At 51.1% G+C, this 21,729-nt stretch overlaps 2 protein-coding genes across 2 annotated transcripts in view; one reads left to right on the plus strand and one right to left on the minus strand.

Moving 5' to 3' along the window:
* The first annotated feature begins 7 nt into the window (after window positions 1–7).
* On the plus strand, window positions 8–2,211 carry LOC111075358 (E3 ubiquitin-protein ligase RNF25). Its single transcript, XM_022368572.2, has 3 exons — window positions 8–120; window positions 182–250; window positions 313–2,211. Exons 1-3 carry the CDS (start codon window positions 113–115, stop codon window positions 1,337–1,339), a joined length of 1,104 nt encoding a protein of 367 aa, XP_022224264.1. The 5' UTR covers window positions 8–112; the 3' UTR covers window positions 1,340–2,211.
* Window positions 2,212–2,607: 396 nt separating this feature from the next.
* Window positions 2,608–21,729, minus strand: part of LOC111075371 — a 44,197-nt gene continuing 25,075 nt past the window's right edge. Inside the window, 16 exon segments of the mRNA XM_041592122.1 lie at window positions 2,608–3,595; window positions 4,193–4,258; window positions 4,582–4,762; window positions 4,830–5,103; window positions 6,014–6,207; window positions 7,949–8,066; window positions 8,136–8,365; window positions 8,425–8,542; window positions 8,617–8,791; window positions 8,971–9,042; window positions 9,439–9,483; window positions 10,310–10,484; window positions 10,554–12,513; window positions 12,582–12,807; window positions 13,882–21,368; window positions 21,454–21,600. Coding sequence (XP_041448056.1) covers window positions 3,454–3,595; window positions 4,193–4,258; window positions 4,582–4,762; window positions 4,830–5,103; window positions 6,014–6,207; window positions 7,949–8,066; window positions 8,136–8,365; window positions 8,425–8,542; window positions 8,617–8,791; window positions 8,971–9,042; window positions 9,439–9,483; window positions 10,310–10,484; window positions 10,554–12,513; window positions 12,582–12,807; window positions 13,882–21,368; window positions 21,454–21,600 — 11,610 coding nt within the window. The 3' untranslated portion in view covers window positions 2,608–3,453.

Below are 21,729 nucleotides of genomic sequence, written 5' to 3' on the forward strand. Positions count from 1 at the left end.
TTCCCAGCACATGTTCAGACGGTCACACTGTGCCCCTTAACAATATTCAGGTGTCTCAAATCGATTTTTTAAAACTCAAAAATACTCGAATACAGCGCAAAAAACCGAATAAATGGACGCGTAAGTGAATGAAAAATGCTTGCACAGCGACTTTCCTTTAACAGAAAATGTTTTCCCACAGATTACAAGACGAGGTGGAATCGCTGGAGGCAATTCTAATGGACGATGTTTGCATCAAGCGCACTGCCAGGTAGGTAATCTGAAAAACAAATCTTTATGCTACTAAACACGAAAATTACTTGCCAACAAAAGCGGCGACGTGGACGTAATCGAGACAACAGTTCTCCCGTTGACTGGGGAGGAGGACGAGCAGCAGTACATCTGTGTGACGCTGCAGGTCCAGCCGACGCCGGGCTATCCAGACGCCAGTCCCACATTCAAATTGCTTCGACCGCGGGGACTAGACGACGCTCGCTTGGAGGCCATACGCACCGCCTGTAATGTCAAGATTAAGGAATCGCTGGGCTTTCCCGTCGTCTTCGACCTGATTGAGGTTGTGAGGGAGCATCTGACTGGCAGCAACTTGCCAAGCGGACAGTGCGTGGTCTGTCTGTACGGATTCGCCGAGGGCGACGAGTTTACTCGAACCGAGTGTTTCCATTACCTGCACAGCTACTGCCTAGCTAGGCACTTGAATGCACTACGTCGCAACTATCAGGAGGAGTTTGACAAGCTGCCCGCCTGGCTGCAGAAGACGGCTGATCCCTTCCAGGCGTTGTGTCCCGTTTGTCGGGAACACATAAGTGATGAGTCGGACAGCCTGAAGTGCGCCATGCCGCCCTCGGAGCTTATCAACGCGCCCGACTTCAAAGTGACCCAGGAGCTTAGAGAGATGCAGCAGCGCATGTCACAGCTGTATCTGCAGCAAAAGAGTCGCGGGGCCATCATTGATGTAAAGGCCGATAGTGCTGCTGTCATTTCTATTGAGACCGAGGAGGATGTACGACGACGTAGGCGTCGTGAAGAAGCGGAGGCCGCTAGAAAGTTGGAGGGACCAGCCAAGGACGAAGCACCAAAACCCACAAGCAGCTCTACCTTTGCACCCGTAGTGCAGGAAACACATCGTGTGTCAGAGCCAACAAACAACAACTATCATCACAATCGTCGGCATTATCGTGGCAATAGGCGCCATCAGCATGGGCACCACCATCGGGCCGACCGCGATCGCGAGCCAAACCCTGGCACAGCTGGAGGCACCTCAGGCGGAAGCAGTGCAGCAACTACAGGGACAGGAAAGCAGACGAAGTCTCAGTCTGCCTGTTCGGGGCCTACCAGGTGACAATGGCTTCCAGGACAGATGCGGCTCCGGATACCCATTGCGTTGCCATGCTGCTAATACACAATCCAGCACCATCCCAGACAGAACAGAGTTTTTTTTTTATAGTTTTCTGAGGCGCACTCGTTTCTGTGAATTTTGCGTTTGTATTTATGTTTAGTTAGCTTTAGCGAACCGGGTTAGCTAATTTTCTATTAACAATGATATTTAGTTGTATATTAACTATAATGATATTTGTAATGGTTTGCAAAAGACTTGCGGCACCATGCCGAGACGATATTACGATTACGATTATGAGGATGACTAGGTTTTGATAGCTAGAGAGTAAAGCAAGCATGTATTTAGCAGCACCAACTGGCAGCGCTGGCGTTGACGAAACCACTCCATACCATACGATGCACACGACAGAGAAGATGGCCAAGAAGACACTGAATGATATTGATATTCCCATACGCAATGCATAATCTGCACTTGCTCTCAATGTTTAGCATAAATATTTATACACTTCCCCCACCCTCCCATATCTAGCAGCCGCTAGCACCATAATTAAAAAGGAAAACTAACGAATACTTGAAGTTGGAACCACCCACAATCCCCCATCTAGTCAGCCAGCAAAAGGAAGGGAAGACAGATGTCAGATGAGGCCCGAGACAGAGACAGGGCATTAGCATTAGCAGTAGCATGCAAAGCACACATTAAATGTTGTAATTAATTGAGTGTTTGTGTAAAAAGAAAGACCTGTACCGGCATCCATATGGATCGGCGAAGGTTGTACATTCATACTCGTGTATCGAAAATTAAATTTCAATGTGTCAAATAAATACTACGATTGGGAAGCATAACGAATAAAATCAACTACCAAAATCATGGAATAATCAGCCAAGTTTTACTGTGGGGGGATGCGGGAATAGAAAAACATCATAGTTTTATGTTATAATTTTTTGTAAATTTTATTTCTCATTTAAATTGTTTTAATTTAATAGAATTACAAAAAACGTGTTTAATGCATTTTCTTTCGATTCGTACAACAAAATAATTTAGTATTAGTATTTTACAATATTTATATAAAGGGATTTCTCTTTAATTTCTCCCACTTGCATCGTAATTCTTTCGTTGCGTTGCAATTGCATATATCAAAAACAAAATAATTATGCAATACAAAATCTGTGTGTGTATCTCACTTAACAGTTAAATATTAATTAAACTTATAGTAATGACTTTTAGTATATAATTAAATATTTTCTTTATGCGGCTTACATTTTTCACAATCCTATTAGTTTAATAACAGAACAAAATCAAATTTTTTCTCTTTAATGCGTTTTAGTTATTTTTTTGGCCGTACCACCTCTGCCACGCCCCTATAGCTGGCTAGTGGACCATCAAACTGGCGATTTCGATGGTGACACATAGACACAGAAAGGTTTGCCACAGAGGTTCCGACATTTCATTCGAATATTTTTTATTTTTTTCTAAATATTTTTCGATTCATTTTTTGTTTTTTTTTTTTTAATATTTTAGATTTAATTTTTGTAATTCTTTTACTTGCCTTGGAGCACTTGGAGTGTATTTTTTATTAATTTACGCTTGTTTTCTCGTCGTTTCGTTTATAAGTATATACAAATTATAATTTTGGAAACATGTATAACTAGTGAATAGGGAGGGGGCTAGTGGACATTACAAATTAGTAGTAGCAAAAGGTAGTGTAGTATTTGTATTAGTAGTACTCGTAAGTAGGTTGGTTGCTTCTCTGATCAACTTTGTGTGCTAGCTATATGTATGTCTGCGTTTTACACATCTCCTCTACATACATACATACATATTATGTGTCTTTTACAAAATATATATTATACTCGTAAGTGGTATAACCGTCTATAAATTGTCTCGCTCATCAACTCCTTTCGGGGGGCACTTAAATGTTAGTCTCTACAGAACTCTGTGCTGTGTGTGTGTGTTCCGTGCTACATTCATTGCTAATGTAGTCTATCTCACGATTATTGGGGAGGGGATTTTCAGTTTAGAACATCATCAGTGCGTAGTTAGTACATAAGTTTGTTTGTTGTGTGTATGGTTTAAATATTGGCATTCTTCGTCTCCATATTTATCCTCATTTCTCCATTCTAGAGCCGGAACGGTTCGCGCTTCTCCGTCGGTGTGGTACCGCGCGCTGTGCGATGCATGGTCGAGCTGAATGTCGGCTCCGCCGAACTCTTGCGCGGTGTCTGCATACCCGACGGTGTCGAGCTTCCGCTGATGTTCCGCCTATAGGGCAGGGGATGGTAAAAACAAATCGGTTAGTCCACTGTTCTCAAATGATGGTCAAAGCATATAACAATAACAGTAACAAAAGAAAAATATACATAATACTAGTCTAGAAATAAATCTTAGGCATTAGTTGAAAGCATTTGTTGCTGGTTGTTTTTGCATGGCATTGACATGCATATTGACATGCTCGGAAATGGTCCAACAATCAAGGTACGAAAGTAACTTAAAAACAACATTATTTAGATAATAATTACTTGCTATAGATAGAGTTGGAAATTGGCTAGTAAATGTCTTTCTTGAGTGCTTATCAACTTTACCCCAAGCTGGTTGGATTCGTAGTCGAGTTGGTGGGCGATGTTGACTTGGAATCGAATGAGGGTATCTTAATCGGTATCCGTGATGGGCGGCTTTAGGTGTGGGAATGGTAAGTACAACAATACGGAGTAGTTAGCATATATATTATAAACCATAACCACTGATCGATCTCGATCATCCTGCGCTATATAATGTTAAGTATGTCTTATGCCTAGCCTAAGCTTATCAATTTGTAATTATGTTTAGTGTTCAGTTGGAGAGCCTTGAGAGCGTTATTACCTAATTGGTTTGAAGCCGAAGCCTGTTAGTGCTGGTATACTGGATGATCTACTCATGCCTCCGTTGCTGTTTGAGTATTTTGTTTTTGGATAGTGTTTGCAGGCATATTTGGGTATTTTTTTTATTGTTTGTTTTAGTTGCGTTCAAGCAAATTTCAAATGTTTCAAATGCCAATTGTAGTTGTTTGTTAGCGTTTCATGATGGTTGGTTGTTTGTTTGTTTGTGTGAGTTTTGTGTTGTTCAAAAGTTAATGCGGTAAACCGAAAATAATGTGGAAAATAAAAGTCATAAATTAATTGATTGTTGATTGATTTTGTGTCCCACTTTCCCCATTGTTCCCCACTCTAAAAAATGGCAATGCAACCGAGTAACTGTCACCAAAATCCTACCTTGTGGGTGCTGGACTGGCCGAGCCGGAGGCGGTTTTGCGGGTGATGGTGCTGGAGCCGTTCAGGCGACTGCCTGGCGTGGTGGTCGTCACCGAGAGTCGCGCTGGGCGTGGCGTGGTGCCGCTGGCGGTACTTGCCGTTGACGGTTTACGTTGCGGAATGCGTGAGGGCGTGTGATCGTCTACGAGAGTATAAATAATTTAGAATTTGTATTCGTTTCAAGATCCAAATTCGCAGCTGTAGCTTACCCGTGCTATCCAGCGACAGCGTGGAGCCATGTCGCGATGGTGGCTTCGATCCTTGTCTGCTGAGCGGGCGTGAGTTGGGCTTGGAGCCGGCACGAGAGCCTCCTGGCGTGAGGCCTGTGCGTGTGCTCGTGTAGGTGACCTTGCGCGGTGTGTACCGTCCCGAGGGTCCGCCGTGGCTGCCCTCGTTGTCGCTCAGAGAGTCGGGAGTGCTGGCCGAGAGGGACGAGCGCGATGGCCGCGACATGGGAATGGAGCGAACGGATCGCTCGCGAACCTGTGTGTAAGAGAGCTAACGATTAGTTGCGATCTTTTGGACGATCCCCCCACTAGACCCGTTGAAAATGGAATCAACCGATTTGATTCAGATTCTCCTCCTCCTCTGTGGCTTCTCCGGCTCATCCTTCTCTCACTCCGCCGCCAATCAATGGAGAATGGACTTACCCAGTGTGTTGTTGGATGACAATGCAGCACATGTGGACTCAGCGGGACCGAACGGCTGGTATTACATCGGACGAATACCGTGCCGCCGGCACCCATGTGTATGGGAAAGGCGCATGGTACTTGGTCTTGTGCACGGATTTTCTCAAAGATTGGCATTAATTCGGCCAAGTGCTCATCAGCTACATGTATAGAAATCAATTTTGGATACGTTTAGCCAACATTGGACAGCAAATAGCAGCTGGCAAACGGTATATGATCATTTAAGCCATGGGCAACAACCTAACAACCTAGCGCCTAACAACCTCAATGGGCCACATGGCCTCAAGTGCGTAGACGGGGTACTGTACTGTATTCTAGCATGAACTCAAAAAGGCCGCAAAAACGAAAAGAGAGGCAACAACAATATATACGTACGTACAAGTAAAATTATACAGATCGAAATGAACGAGTATGTTCTCATGCAGATATAGTACAACAAATCAAGAGTCGGCGGCGCAGCAGCTTTGGCGAGAGCTTTTTGCTTTGTCAACAACACACACAACGAACGAACCCAAAACGAAAGGCGCACTTACCTCGTGCCCTCAAAGGATATACGGATGGATGGATAGAGAAGGTTGGTGGGTGGCGGGTCAGGATTTGAATATCGGTTTCACTCTTCTGGATACTCGTTACTCGCTATTCGTTACTCGTTACCCGTTTAACGAGATTGGTTTCGGTTTCTTTTTCAGTGTTTTTTGATTTACCTTAATGATGGGACCCTGTCCACTCATATATGGAGGCAAGTTGGAGCTGCCGCCATTTTGGGCATTGGGTGAGGATGTGGCAGTGGCGGCTGCATTGGGCGTGGAACGTCTTGGCGTGAATGCGGCCATGCTCTGCGAGACGCCATCGGCCAATATGAATTGTTCGCGCAGCTCAATGTTAGTGCGTCCCTTGGCTGCTCCCAGGCGGTAACAGTGTGGCGTTAGGTAGGCGGTAGCGATGGTTGTGGTTGATATGGCGGTATTATATATATATATATATGTATATATATATGCAGGTATGATACACACACATATATAGACACCACACACACACACACAACACATACACGATACAGGCGCGCACGAGTGTATGTATTCGGTCAATGTTTGTTGTAGGGCGAACATATAAACAAACAACAACAATAACAACGAAATATCGTTACCGTAATGTACAATTTGTCACAGTATTTTCAGTGTTTTTTGTTTGGTATTTTGTGGGCACAGGCGGGGTGCATATCGGGCGTGGGCGTGGACGTGGGCGTGGGCGGCGCAAGCGAAGAGTATACATATTTATCGGGATCATTTATTCAATATTCAATCATTTTTCGGTATTTCGATTAAATAAATAACGGAAAATAACCATTTGGAAAAAAAGAAAAAGGGGGAAACATAAAATTTGATTAGTAAAAAACGAAACAAAAAACACAAATACACTAAAATTCAATTGTTATCTAATTTGGCAACATTTAAGTAGAAGTAGGATACGATACGAGACGCACAACGAAATCTGGTGAATGGCTTCAAACATAAAATGCGTGACATGAACGGTACACCATTGCTGTTAGTTAACAGCAGGCGCGACTGTAGTCGTTAAGCAGAATGTTAGTTGGAAAGCGACAGAGCGAGTAGGTTAGCAAAATAGAAAGCATGCATTAAAATAGTTTTACGAATTGTAGTACATATGTATAATAGTTATTTTTGGCTACCACTAGGCGTTGCGTTGCTGGAGATGTTACCCAGTTAATAGCACTATCTAATACTAGATACAGTAGGAGGGTAGGCTGGTTATAGTTAGGGCTGTGGGTGAGTTTTATGGGCATAGTACATATATCAATTGTTACGCAGTTAAGAATCGAAGCGACATAAATGAGCATGAGTACAGCAAAATGGCGAAACCCTACGCTAGGCTGGGCTTTGGATTTCATAGGGTTTTTGGTTGTTGATTTCGTTTTGGTTATTGTGTATGAGGCGGCATTGGCGCTGGCTTAATGGCAATAAAAACAATCTGATTATCAAAAGGCGCGCGACTGTTAATTTGTAGCTTTATTTAGGCAACTTTTTGACCAAAATTATATATGTAGTAGAGTACGAGTAGAATGAGGTTTAATCGATGGTCAGAACTGTTTAAAGGTTTCTTGTTTTAATTGTTCCAAGGGGTATTGTTTTGTTTTTTGTTTTTTTTTGTTTTAGGCACAATATTTTTATAGCTGGTTGGTTTGGTTGTTGGTTGTGGTTAAATGACCATATCCGTTTGGTATTATTAATATTTATTAATAATTAGTTGTTAAGCACAACTGTACCTAGATGTGATATGCATATGATTTGTATATGGTTTATATGAGATGGATGACCAAGGTGATGCATGGCACATCAGGATCTGGATCTGGATGGACAAAATGCATGTGGAATGCAGGGTGGCATGTTTAAGATGTGGACTACAAGATTACACTAGAATATTATTGTAGATATGGATGGTTGGATGGATGTATGCGATTGGGACTGGTACTGAAATACTGATGATGGATGGATGCTTCATGGAATGGTTGAAGTTCAACAAATTTCGAAAATGTGTGTGTGTGTACGCAACACAACTACATAGTATGGTGTTTTTGGATAGCTAGAAAGATCAACCGAACCGGTTCGTTCGCAACTTACCGCGACAAGGATCGTTCTTCGTCAGGAATTCATCCAGGGCCACCCAGCCGCCACCCACGCGCACCATAACAGTGCTGCGCAGGATGCGAACCAGGCGCAATTTCTGTGAATCTCCAAACTGAAAATGATGAAATCAAAGGACTGCATAAGACTCTGCTGGTTGAACTGTGTAGTTGGGTTAACTTACTCTGTACTTGCCCTCGCCCACTTGGAACACACGGAACTTTTGTCGGCACGTGCAGAGCATGACCAGGCGCTTGACTTCATCGTGTATCTTGTCCGAGTCGTTGGCAGGCTTGCGCTCTTGCCAGTCGGGCCTCAGGGCGGCAATGAACTCTTGCCAGTCAATGAGGCCCTCGCCATTGCGATCGAAGAGATCGGCCACGGCCTTCATTTCCAAACCAGATGTGTCGAATTCTACCATAAATTGAAGGCATCAGCAATGAAATTCCCACAATTGATTGGTTGCAACTTACTCGTGTTGAGTATTCCGTCGATGAAGACATCGCGTGGTATCATGCCATTGTTGTCCTTGTCCATTTTGCGGAACAGATCCGTCAAGCGCGACTTCTTGTGATTCATGTACTTGAGGAACTGAGAAACAGGAACGGAAAGTAACATAAATAATAATTTTTCGATTGTACTTTTGAAGCCTTTTGGATACTTACGCGCTTGCGCCAATCGTCCCAGCTAAAGTTGCGGGCACGCTCCACATCCTTCAGATACAGCAGATGATCATTGAGCAGACGCTGGCGCTCCCATGAGTGCATCCAGACATCGCGCCACTTGGTCCACAGAAGCTTGGCGCGTGGCGAGCGGAATTCAAGTTCGGGTCCAGTGGAGCTAGTTACAAAAGGAGGAGAGAGAGTGCAGAATATATTAGCCAATGATGGTCCAAACAGATGATCCAAACCGAAACTACATAAAAAACACGAGCACTAGACATGCACAGCTTGTGCAAGGCGCACTGGATGATGATAATGTTGTGTGGCGTGTGTGATTTTTTGGGGGAAGGCACTTACCTTGGCGAGAATCTGGGGCCGTAGTGCGGCAGGCGATCTCTGTCGGGCGTGTCACGTGTGGGCGTGACACGACTGCACACAAATATTTGGTTTGTACATTGATTTTGGGCAAATAAAGCGGCAAGATGCATAGTTTTTGATTGATTTGTTTTTGATATTCGAGCGGTATGAGGCAACGTATACGTAGGCGTAGATGAAAGTAGATTCAAAAAGAGACAAAACAAAACAAAATATGGTAAAGTAACGAACAAAATACGCAATGCACAGATACATAGATACATCAAATTAAAAATAGTTATAAATATACATAAATATTTATAGTAAAGTTCGAATAGTTGTAGACGCAGCATTTCCAAAATATTGAAAGTTGAAAGAGTTTTCGATTTGAGAATTTTGTAATACATGCGGAATCTATCTATTCTTAGATACGGTATACGATGGAAGGTTCAATGTCCATTGATAACTCACCTTCCCTTGCGGGCATTGAGTCCCTGGTCGCGAGAGCCCTTGAAGCTGTAGGAATGAGAGAGAGAGAGAGAGAGGCAGGTACTTGGATTAGATCACAGTTTGAGGGCAATGTGAAAAAGCAACAGTTTTGTCAGCAGTGATTAAGCAGGTTGTGGCGTGTGCAGGATTGGTATGAGGTGCGGTAGTACATTAGGTTCTACGGGGTTTTAGCGCTACATTCGGGAGATATTTAAGGCAGCGGTACATTCTCTTTTTCGGCATTCGCTTGGACATCTCAAGACGAGTCCCACCGCTGCTTTAGAGTGTCATGTAGTGTGTGGTGGGGGGGACATGGCGGATGTTAGGCATTTACTAGAACTGTTTTTCAGTGTTTTTTTTGGAGGGAGCAGGGAGGAGTGTGTACTAGTGTGAGTAAGCAAAGTCGATCGGGTAAGCGTATAGGATGTAACGAGTAGCGGAAATTAGAGTATAAAGTTGCGGTCAAACCTTTGACGCCTCATGTTGCCATCGGGCGACTGTTCACGCAGATCGTGACTGGATCCACGACTGTATATCGATCGGTGATTGGTTTTGGTTGGTGTAGTTTTTTTTTTTTTTTGGATAGGCAGAGAAAGTGTGCAAGACGTTGCGGGGGGAGTGTTTTGATTTTGATATTGGAGTTGGAGTTTTGAATATTTGTAGCAATAAAGTGGCGGAGTGGATACAAAAGAAAGTATAAAAAGAAATGGCAAAAATAAATACATATACAAAATAATAATAAATAATATACGAGGTTCAGATATACATATATACAGATAGAGATAAAGATACAGCTACGGCAGTGTTACTACAGATCAGTGGCAGCCACTGGCCAACATCTTTTGCTACTCACACTGGCGTCTTGCCGCTGCGGGATGGCTTCCGAGCACCGGGTGGCAGCTGGCGCGGCTTGCAGGCGCGGTCTACCTCATTCTGGCGGCGGGCCGTGTTCTCCATGAACTCCTTATGGTCCTCAATGAGCTTCTCGACCGGCGGAATTTCGTCCGGCAGCTGTTCGTGCTTCAGGTCTGTAAAGGAAAGTCAATTTTGAATTTGCTAGACACACTCGTATGTATGTGCAATCGCGAGTTACTTACTCAACAGAGTACCCTCGAGTCCTGTTAGCCATGCCAGCAGCTCCTCAATGTTATCGTCCAGATCCTTGAGCGATTGCAAGTGCAGCCCCAGCTTGGACTCGCGGTTGATGGCCCACTGGCGGACCTCCTCCCAGCGCTGTTGAATGATCGACAGCCAGTTCTTGATGATGGGAATGGCGTCCGGATAGGCCTTGCCAATGATGTCCTCGGCATACTCAAACGTCTCCGTCTTCTCGGTTTCGCGCACGCGCAAATCCTTCATGAACTCCACGTGGATGTCCATCATCTCGCGCGACACCTTCTCATCGTCTGGGGCGTTTTTGGCGTACCGCAGCTTGTGCTCGGCATGATCCAGCCAGTCGAACAGAGCCTGAACACGGGCATTCAGCTTCTCAGCATCGACCAGGGCCACTTGAAGGCGCTCGCCGCGTTTACCGACGGCACTCTTCACCTCCTCCCAAATGGACTGCAGCTCATCCAGCTGTCGTCCCACCTCGGGATTGTTGCCCGATCGCTCCAGGTCGCGTCCGGTCTTCAGCACGCCCTGCATCTGAGCGGCCCGCTTCTGCAGATCCTGCTCAATGTGCTTGTGGTGCTCGCACAGGCCCTGGACCGTCTCCAGGTCGCCGTGGACGGGTCCGTTCTCGTTGAGGCGACTCTTGGCCTTCTTCAGCCACTCGAAGAGTTCGCCCAAAGCATCGCTGAACTGGCCCGACAGCAGCAGGGCCTCCTCCAGCTTGCGCTGGCGTTCGATGCTCTTCGACCAGACGCGAGTCCACTGCTCCTTCAGCTCCAGCAGCATCTTGTCCAGCACGGGCCGGTCGCCTTTGGGCGCCCGCTCCATGAGGTTCTTGCCGGTGCGCATGGTGCCGTCATAGACCGTCTGCTTGGCAGCCAGCTGGCGATGGGTCTCCTTCAGCTTGGCAATGTACTTCTTGATCTTTTGCGGCTCCTTGGAGGCGGTGGCCTCCTCAATGATCTGGTCTAGGACCTGCTCGGTCTCCTGCAGATACTGCATCATGCCGCTCCAGGCATCGTTGAACTCACGCGCCTCCTTGTAGCCATGATCCAGGGCCCTGGTGCGCTCCGCCGCTTTGCTGACAACGCGCTCCCAGCGATGCTGGACGGAGACGAGCAGGTTTTTGATGAGGATCACGTCCTGCTTCTGGCTGAAGTACTTGAGATGTGTGCCCTTCTTGTCCAGCAGCAGCATCGCCTCACGGTGTGTGCTCACGTCCTTCTGCAGCACCTTGTGCTCCTCCATCTGTGTCTGGATCGTTTCCAGAACCCGAGAGACAGCATCGGCATTCGATAGCTGCTTCTCGGCCTGCGTCAGCCACTCGACGAACGCCTGCAGGGTGTCGTGGAACTCTGTGGCCTCCTTGAGGGCAATCTCCAGCTTGATCTTTTTGTCGGATGCCCTCGAGACGACAGCATCCCAGCGCTGCTTCAGCGTGCGTAGCGTGTGCTGCAGATTGCTGGAGGAGACCTTCATCTGGTTCTGGCGCTTGATGTACTCCTGGCCCTGGGCCTGGATCGTCTCCACCTTGGGCCTGTTCTCATCCAGTTCGTTGTACACCTCCATGAAGCGCTCCAACTGCTCGGTGGCCGTCTCTGGGAGGCCGCCCACTGGCTTGCTAGCTCCAATCACGGCATCCACATCGCCCAGCCATCCCAAGATGTCTTGGACCTCGGATATATAGCCGTGCGCTTCTCTCAGTGCCTCCTCCAGCTCGTGCTGGCGATCGCTGGCCTTCTGCAGCAACTGCTTCCATTCGTTGTTCAGCTTGCGAAGCTTCTCCTGCGTAGTCGACGCCTCCACGGAACCCTTCTCCGTCTCGATCAGCTGCCGTCCAGCATCGTTCAGCGTGTCCACTGAGTTCTGGTGCGCCTGTATATCGTTGGCCAGCACCTTCAGCTTAGCCAGCTCAACCTCGAGCAGTTGTGGGTCCCCGGGTATCTGTAAATAATTCAAGGATAAAAGTTACATCCACCTCTGGCTGGGATTACTCGAGCCTCAAGTCTTACCGGCTTCAACTGATCCAAAGTGCTGTCTGTCCTGTCGATCCAGACCAGCAGCTCGTTGAGTGCGTGCTGGAATTGACCCAGGTGGAGCAGGGCGTGCTCCAGTTGCTTCTGTCTGTCGACCATGCCGCGCAGCAGAGCCTCCCAGCGACGATTGACCACCGACAGGGGCTCCCGTATGGATGCCGCTTGCTCGGGTGAAGTGCGTTCCGTCAGTTCCACAGCTTGTCTGTAAGGAGGAATCAGGTGTGGCATTAGAAAGGGGATTCCTCTACAATAAATCTTACGTAAAAGCAAGCAAAGCAATACAAATGCCGTACGCAAGTGTTTTTGGGCGAACAATTCATGCAATTTTGTATACGAGTGGGAGTACTCGTACTTTTGGGTGCACACTCGGGAAAGCAAAGACACAGGTGCCGCGACACTACAATACCCGGTACTCCATTCAGTATATATCCTCTATATAAATCCTTCTATCCTCTGTCCACCTAATGACAAATATTCTAGCGATTTGCATAGCGCATATTCCGCATCCCTCTCTTCTTCTTTCATTTAAACCAACGAATTACCATTGGGAGAAAGATAAAGAGAGAGCGATGCAGGGTAGCTAGCCACAGGGAATAGTTTCCTTCATTCTGGCTACAATATTGATTCAATCTAATCCACAATCTTTAGATTCTAAGCACACAATTTACTTTGACCGAAGCATATTCGGTAGATATGATAATTCTTTACGATTTGGCGTTTTCAGTTTTCTAGTATTTGAAACATTTTTCCATACAACATATTTTCGGTAGGGTACAAAATTTTAAAATAAACTTGCAATATCGGAGGAGCCTGCACAAAAAAATATTTTGTCCAAGTAGAGCAGTACTTCTTATAATCTCTGAGATCTAGGCGCTATTCAAGACGGCTGTGACATATACATACATAACACTTTAAGTACCGGGTATAAATAGGAAACTCGTTTAGTTTACGTCTCCATTTAGTTCACTCTATCGAGCGTGCACTGTGTAAATCTGTGGCAATCGCAAAAACATGCTCGGCTCAGCTTAAATGAACCAACGATCAAAGATCTGTTGTAGATCCAGTGATCCGTAATATCAGGCACTTAACAATACGAGTACAAAACGAACAACGAACGAACGCACTAACGGGATTTTTGTTGAGATTTCTTGCCTTTCTAGAACTCTGCCAATTCACACGATGATAGGATACGACACCAGGGCGATAAAATATTAGATTTGAATCGATTCGAGGATGGAGAATAGCTGAACAATCAATACTGATGGGATGGCCTTACCTGTTTAATGCTTCAACTTCCACCATATGCGGATCGACTTCATCCTTGAACGATTTGAGTTGTTCAATTTGTCGCTTGACGGCATCAATGTCGGAGCCCACGGGTCCCAGATGGCCAAACTTGTCCTCGGCCTTGGTGAGGAACTTGAGCAGATTCTGGAGCGTCTCATGGAACTCCATGGCCTTCTCCATGGCATCGATGAGGTTCTCCTCGCGCTTGGCATACAGCGCCGTGATGTTGTCCCAGGCATTGTCCAGGTCTTCGATGTGCTTCTTCACCTCGGGCTTGTCGGGCTCGCCGCACATGTTCATCAGGTTGCTGCCATGACGGCGCACCTGCTCGACCTCCGGCTTGGTCTGGTCGATCTCATGGCGGATCTCCTGCAGTGCTACCTGCTGCTTCTTGATGTCCTGCGGCTGGGCTGCCGGCGGCTCCTGGCAGGAGAGCGTCTCCTCCAGATCCTTGAGGGTCTTCATCACGCTGTTGAGCTGCTTCCAGAAGGGCTCGGCCACGCTCAGGATATCATCCAGCGAGCTGCCGCGCTTCTTGGTGGCCTTCTGCACATCGTTCCACAGATTGTTGAGCTTCTCCAGCTTGGCCTTGATGTCGCGCACGGCCGGATCGGCCTTGTTGCCCGCCTTGGCAATGACATCGTTGGCCGCCCGCTGCACAGCGCTGAATGCATCCTGTCGCTTGTCCAGGTCATCCATCAGAGCGTCATTGTCCTCGATCTGCTCGCGTATCTTCTGCGGCAGGGCGGACAGCGGATCCAACTGGTTCACCTGATCCACTGTGTTGGCCAGGGCACGCAGCATTCCCTCCAGCTTGTCGGAGAACTGACTGGACTCCTGCAGAGCACTCTCCAGCGCCTGCTGGCGCTCGCGCAACTCCAGCCGGAGGGCGGCATAGCGGGCGTTGTCCGTGTCGAGGATCTCGTTGATCTTTGAGCCGTCCTCGTCGGCCACCAGCGCACCCAGTGCCTCGCCCGTCTTGTTCAGCTTGTCCAGGAGCGGCTTGTGCTCCGCAATGGACTGCAGCAGACGCTCGTTCTTGTCCTGTTGCAGTGTGATTTGGTCGGGACGCAGAGCGGGCATGCTCAGGCGGGAGATTTGCTGCTCCATGTCGTCCAGCCAGGCGGTGAGGCCCTGGTGCGAGTCGGCAAAGTGCTCCGACAGGGGCAGAGCCTGCTCCAGAATTCCCAGTCGCTCGCTGCACAGCTGCGCCACCGTGTCGACGATCTCCTTGAGGTCATCCAGCTTCTCGCGCAGCGTGGCCGTGTTCTCGCTCTGCGGCGACTCCCGCAGCACCTTCTTCGAGGCAGCAGTGACGTCGCGCACGCGTCCCTTCTGACTGGAGATGTCGTCGTTGATCGAGCGATGCTCCTGCAGCTGGGCACGCACCAGCTTCGGCTCCATGGCCGGATGATCGGCTTCGCGCAGCGTGGTGTCCATCTCGCGGAACCACTCGAGCAGCTCATCAATGTCGCCGGTCACCTCCTTGGCCCGCTGGTTGCTCAAATGCAGCCGCTCGGCCTTGCGCTGAATCTGCTCCACGATGGAGTCAAAGCGCCGGTTGTCGCGCGTCACAATGCTCTCGATGGTGGCCGCTCCCTCGCCGGGCGACATCTGTCCCAGCTGCGGTCCCACCTGGTTGATGGTGTCCAGAATGGGACGCATGTCGGCCAGTTCACCCTCCAGTCGCAGGACATCCGCCTGACGGGGCTCGCTGGGTGCCAGCGCCGTCTCCGCGGTTTGCATCCACTCGACTAGACGGTTGTGCGCCTCGTGGAATTGCTGCACCAGCGGCAGGGCATTCTGGGCGCTCTTCAGCAGATCCCCCCCGCGATTGGTCAGATCGCCGTAGCGACGCTGCAGCGAGTCGAGCTTGTCCTTCAGCTGAATAGCCTCATCGTTGGAGATGTGCTTCATCAGCTCGGCCCCAGACTCCACGGTGGCCTCCACATTCGATGCGTGGCCGGCAATGTTCTCGTTGAGCTCCAGCAGATGGTCCATCTGCTCGAGCAGCTTCTCGGCGTACACGGGCACAGACTTGAAGCGCTTCAGCTCGTTCTCCATGCTCTCCATCCAGGCCACCAGATCCTGGTAGCTGAGTACCAAGTGACGCAGTCCCTGGCGGGATTCGGCGAGCAGGGCGCCAATGTTGTCGCTGGCATCCACCAGTCCGGTGTAGCGCTCTGTGACGCCGCGCACTTTCTCGCCGAGATTAACGGCCTCCTCGTCGCTGACGAGATGCATCAGCTGGGCGGCCACATCGGCCAGGTCGGTAAAGTCGGGCTTCTTGCCGAGAATCTCGTCGTGCAGGCGGTCGTGCTCGCGTATCCTCTGCTGTATCTTCTCCTCGTCGGTGGGTATCAGTTCCATTGACTTGACGGCACGCTCCGTGCCATCCAGCCACACCTCGAGGGGACTGATCTTGTCGTGGAACCGCTTGGCCACCTCCATGGCCTCCTCCAAGTCCTGTTCGCGCTGCTCGGCACCGTCCGTGAGGGCATCGAATCGCTTCATCAGATCGTTCAGCTGCTTCTCGATGGACGCCCGTTCGGAGGGCTCGCAATGGTTGGCCACCTCCTGGCCGAGATTGGCCAGGGAGCCCATGGAATTCTGGCGATCGAGGAGCATTTTTTTCAAGAATTTTTGCTCCTGCAACTGGGCCTTGACCACCTTGTAGTCGCAGCTGGGCGGCTTCTGGTTGGCCACCATCTCCTCGGTGTCGCTCAGCCACTTGGAGAGGCCGGCGAGGGCTTCCTGGAACTTGCCCGACTGCAAAAGGGCCACGTCCAGGCGACGGTCGCGCTCGTTCATGCGCTCCTTCAGGTCATTCCAGCGATCGTTCAGCTTCTCCAGATCCTTCTCGATCGTGCTGGTCGAGACTCCGGTACCGGCAGACCGCACCAGATCCCGTCCGGCCACATTCACCTTGTCCACATTGAGGGCCAGCGGCTCCACCTTGCGCTCTCTGAACTGACGGAAGTCCTCCTGCTGGCGTCGTATCTGATCCAGCTCGGAGCCCACCGGCTTCATGCGCTTGAACTCCTCACTGACGTCCTGGATGTCGTCAAGGATCTGCGACTGGTTGTCGTAGAACTCGCGCAGGGCCTTCAACGTGCCCTGCAGATTGTCCTCGTGATCCTTCACACGATTGTCCAGGCGTCCCAGCGTCTTGCGTAACGTGGAGATTTGCTCGCGCGTCTGAGTGGTGTCTGCGGCAAAGCCAGCATCCACCAGGACATCGGCGGCACGTTCGGCATCTTCGAGGCGACCCACCAGGCGGTCCAGCCTGTTCTGAATCTTGCCAACATCGTCCAGCTGCTGCTGCACAATCTTGATTTCGCGTGCGGGCGGCGACAGCTTCTCAATCTCCGTCTCCAGGTCGTTCAGGTCGATGCCCAGACTCTTCATTTGCTCGTTGAACTGAGATACGGCTGTGGCAGCCGACTGCAGCTCGCCGCAACGGTCATCCAGGCGTCCTTGCAACTCCGAGAGGCGATCGGCCAGGCCGTCCACTTCGTTGGTCAGATGATCGGCATCGCCACCGGCAGCTCTAGCCTCGGCGCTTATGTCCTTGGCCAGAGCCTTGAGCGATTGCAGAGGCTTGCTCAGATTTGTCAGCTCCTCGCGTATGGCCTTGACACGCTCCAGCAGCTTGGGATCCTTGGCAGCTCCACCCAGAGCATCGTGGGCGGCGAGGCGATCCTCGCAACGGCCCAGCGAATGATCCAGATTGCGCAGCTCATCGTTAAAGTCGCCCAGGCGACGCGAGCAGTTCTCAATCTCGTGGGCACGCGCAATGAGGTCGTTGTTGAGGCGCTCCCAGCGATCGCGTATATCCTGCAGCTCGGCCTTGATGGGCTCCTTGTCGATGTCGCAGCTGCTGAGGAACGTCTCGCCCAGTCCCTTGGTGTTCTCAAACTCTCCGGAATGCTTCCACACCTCGCTGCGGAAGGTCTGCAGGTCGCGCAGTCGCGTCTCCAGCTTCGCCTTGGACAGCACGCCGGGCGTGAGATCGGACAGCTTGTCCTCTGCGGTGCGCAGCCAGGCGAGGAATGTCTCCGAGGTCTGCGAGTACTTCTTGCAGTGCTCCATGCAGGTCTGCAGGCGCGTGTGCCGATCGACGGCCTCGCGACGCAGCTTCTCCCACTGCTGCTGGATGCGCTCCAGATCGCGCTTTACACCGCGATCCTGCTGCCGGTCAGACAGATCCTTGCCCTTGTTGATGAGCATAATTACCTCATGCTCGCGGGCCATTACCTCGCGGTAGATGGGCTCGTGCGTGTCGATCTGGTGCTGCAGCGTCGGCTTGTGGGCCGAGACCAGCAGGCGATCGCTCAGGTTCGAAAGCTCACCCGACAGCCAGCCGAGGGTCTTGGAGCAGTTCTCGGCAAAGTGACGGCCATCGCGAAGGGAGGCCTCTGTCTCGGCCTTCTTGGTGTCCAGCTTCTTTTGGAGCGCCAAATACTGCTTCTCCAGGGCAGCCACGCGGCTATTGACATCGGCGCGCGAGGCTGGATCCCCGAGAATGTTGCAGAGCGTGGCCGCCGACTGTTCTACGTCGGCCAGGAGCGGCCGTTGGCCCTCCAGTTGTCGCTCCAGGTTCTCGATCTTGCGCAGATTCTCCTGGTGATCTCCATCCAGAGGTAGGGTGTCCAGGCTGTCGCTGATGTTTTGCAGGGCCTCGCGCAGCCGATTGACGGCCGCATCGAACTCCTTGGAACTGTCGGCGGCGCCGCCCAGGCTGTTGGCCCGATCGTCCAGCTTGCCCACCAGATCCTCCCACTTGCCGAGAATGTCCTTGAGCTTAATCTCGACTGCCTGGGCATCGGGTGTGCCGGCCAAATGGTCGACCACATCGTGTCCCAGATCCTGCAAATGCTTCAGCTGCGGCTGCTGGGTGCGGAACTCCTCGCGGAGCACTTGCACCTGCTGCACCTGGCTCTGAACCATGCGTGGATCGGAGGAGATGGGTCCCAGGACCGTCAACATGCGCTCCTTGCTATCCAGCCAGCCCTTGAGGTTGCCGTGGGTGTCGAGGAAGTCGCGCAACTTCTCCGCAAAGGCGATGCGGTTCTTGCAGATGTCGTTGAGATTCTTCCACTTCTCCTGGATGCTATCGTTTTCGAGGCGCAGCTGCTCGGCGCCGGGCACATCCGATTTGCGTCGCAGTATGTCCTTGACCTGGGCCTTGGTGGTGTCCAGCAGACTCTGCTTCTCGTACATGTCCTCCAGGATCTTGCGCGCCTGCTTGATGCAGCGCTCGGCCTCCTCCTTGTTGGACACCGACTCCTTGGGCACCTGGCGCTGAATGCGATCGAGGAACTGGGCCAGCCCCTTGAGGTTCTCGTACTGCTTGCGCAGCTCCTCGCTCAGGTTGTCCAGCTCGTGCTGGCGATCGTTGAGCCGCACGCCAATCAGCCCGTAGCGATTGTTGATCTCGCTCAGCTGCTGCTGCACGGGCGACAGCTCCGACAGCTGGAAACCGTCCTGAGAGGATCTGCGGCTACCGAATCCACTGGAACCAGTCGATAGTGGCGACAGAATGCCTCCCTTGGTGGGGCTGGGGCTCCTCGCGTTCTGCTCTGCTCCGGACATGCGTCGCAGCGGGCTCGTCCGCTTGATTGGGCTGTACGTGGACCGTTTGCGGGCGGGGCTCTCGGGCCGAATCAGGGCATCGTACTGCGCTCCCACATCGTTGATCTTGTCAATGGTGGGCGCGTAGTCGCGATAGTCCTTGCATATGGGCTTCAGTTCGTCGTGCTGCTGCCGAATGCGGTCCAGATCGATGGCCACCGGCGGCAGACCGTTGACGCGCGCCTCCGTGCTGGCCAGCCAGGAGAGCACCTGATCCTTGAGTCCCTCGTAGGCGAGCTGCTGCTCGGCCTTCTGCTTGGACAGCTTCGCACGCTCATCGATGCTGATGTTGATGTTGCGCCACTGCGACTCCAGGGCCTTGATGCGATCCCGCAGGGCTCCTGTGTCCGTGACATCGCGCAGACCAATCAGATCCCTGCCTTGGCGCACACAATCCTCAAACTGCGGCGCCAGCTGATCCTTGTCGCGCGACAGATCGTGCATGCGACGGGCCAGCTCCTCGGTGGACAGCAGACTGGTCTCGCGACTGTCCAGCGCCTCCTGCAGGCTGCCCATGCGCTGCTCCACGGTGCTGATCTCGTCCAGATACCGGCTGAGGCGGCCATACACATCGTCCAGGAACTCGCCCCGCTTGTTCACCTTTTCGTAGAGCTTCTCAAACTTGCCGGTGACGTCGTTCAGATTGGCTTCCACCTTCTTGGCGATGCGCGCATTCGAGGCGCTGGCCAGCAGATGCTTGGCCGAGATCTGAACGCTGTCGATGCTGGCCTGGTGCGACTGCAGATCGGCCAGCAGCACCTTGTGCTCGCGTATCTGCTCCTGTAGGCGCTCCTTGATGAGCGAGGCGGGGCGCAGGTTGAGTTTGTACTTGTCCTCCGCCTGTCCGACCCAGCCACCTAGGCTATCGAGGGCGTCTTGCACGCCCTGCGACTGCACGAGCGTCTTGTCGAGATTCTTGCAGTGCTCGCCCAGGTTGTCCAGCAGCTGCTGGTAGCTCTGCTTGAGGTCGGCGATGGGCAGCTCCAGTTGGTTGATCTCCATGGGACTGAGCTGGCCGCCGAGGCTGCGCAGAAGGTTGTCGAGCGCCTGCTGGGCGTTGTCCACCAGGCGGCCGCTTGAGAGGAGCTCGTTGTGCAGAGCCTTGGCCTCGTTCATCTGGTCTTGGACGGCCTTTGGGTCGCCGGCAATCGGCTCGGAGATGAGCCGAGACACGCGCGGATGCACGCTCCTCAGCCACTCGCTGGCCTTGTCCAGCGCATCCTGATACTCCCTTTGGCGTCCGCCAAGGCCGGAGACGCGATCCTGCAGTGCATTCACGCGATTCAGCAGATCCTTGTACTGGGCGGACACGAGCGACACCTCCTGCCGTATGGGACTCTCGGCACTGGCCAGCGGCTCCACATGGGGCAGACGCTCCGGCAGCGAAGTGCGGAAATCGTTGAGAATGCCCAGGAACTCCTTACTCTCGTCCACAAACTTCTGTGCGGCCATGGTGATAAAGCGCAGATCGGCCTGATGGCCAATCACATCGCTGACAAACTCCCGGATGGAGTCCGCCTGCGAACCGAGTCGTGTCAGATCCGACAGCGAGCGCTCCTTGTCCTCGAGTGTGCGCCTGGCCATTTGCAGCCAGTCGGAGAACACATCCAGTTCGCTGCGCAGCTTCGTGAGCTCATCCCTGCCCGCCTCCAGGCGACGCAGCAGACGCACTGTGCGATCGTTGACACGATCTACGCGCGATCGCAGCTCCCGTCCGGAATTCTCCAGAGTGGTCACCTCTGGGGCGGATAGGACATCGCCGCCAGTGAGCACAATCTGCCTGATTTGTTCCAAGCAAGTGGCTACCGGTCGCTGCTGAGACTCGATCTCGTCCTTGATTTGCTGTTAAACGAGAATCATGTATCAGAAGGGTTTACGAAAGGATAAAGGATGGTGCTGCTACTGCCCCAGTTGCAGTAACACTCACCTTGAGGGCATTGATCTGGTTGCGTAGCTCATCGATTTTCTCGCGAGGTCCTCCAACACTTGAGATTTTCTGTTCGACGGAGGTGACCCATTTCAGCAGATCATTGACATTCTCCTCGCACATGTTGAACTTTTCGAATACTGCTTGCTATATAGACATAAAAAGGGTACATGTCGACGGGGGTGGGGAGATAAAAAGTTCATCATTAGAATGCTGATAGAAATATTTGTAAAAAGTTCTTGGCTCGATTTACAGGTCGCTAGAGTATATTGGTGG

The sequence above is a fragment of the Drosophila obscura genome, unplaced genomic scaffold, assembly GCF_018151105.1.
Source record: "Drosophila obscura isolate BZ-5 IFL unplaced genomic scaffold, ASM1815110v1 contig_17, whole genome shotgun sequence".
NCBI lineage: Eukaryota > Metazoa > Arthropoda > Insecta > Diptera > Drosophilidae > Drosophila > Drosophila obscura.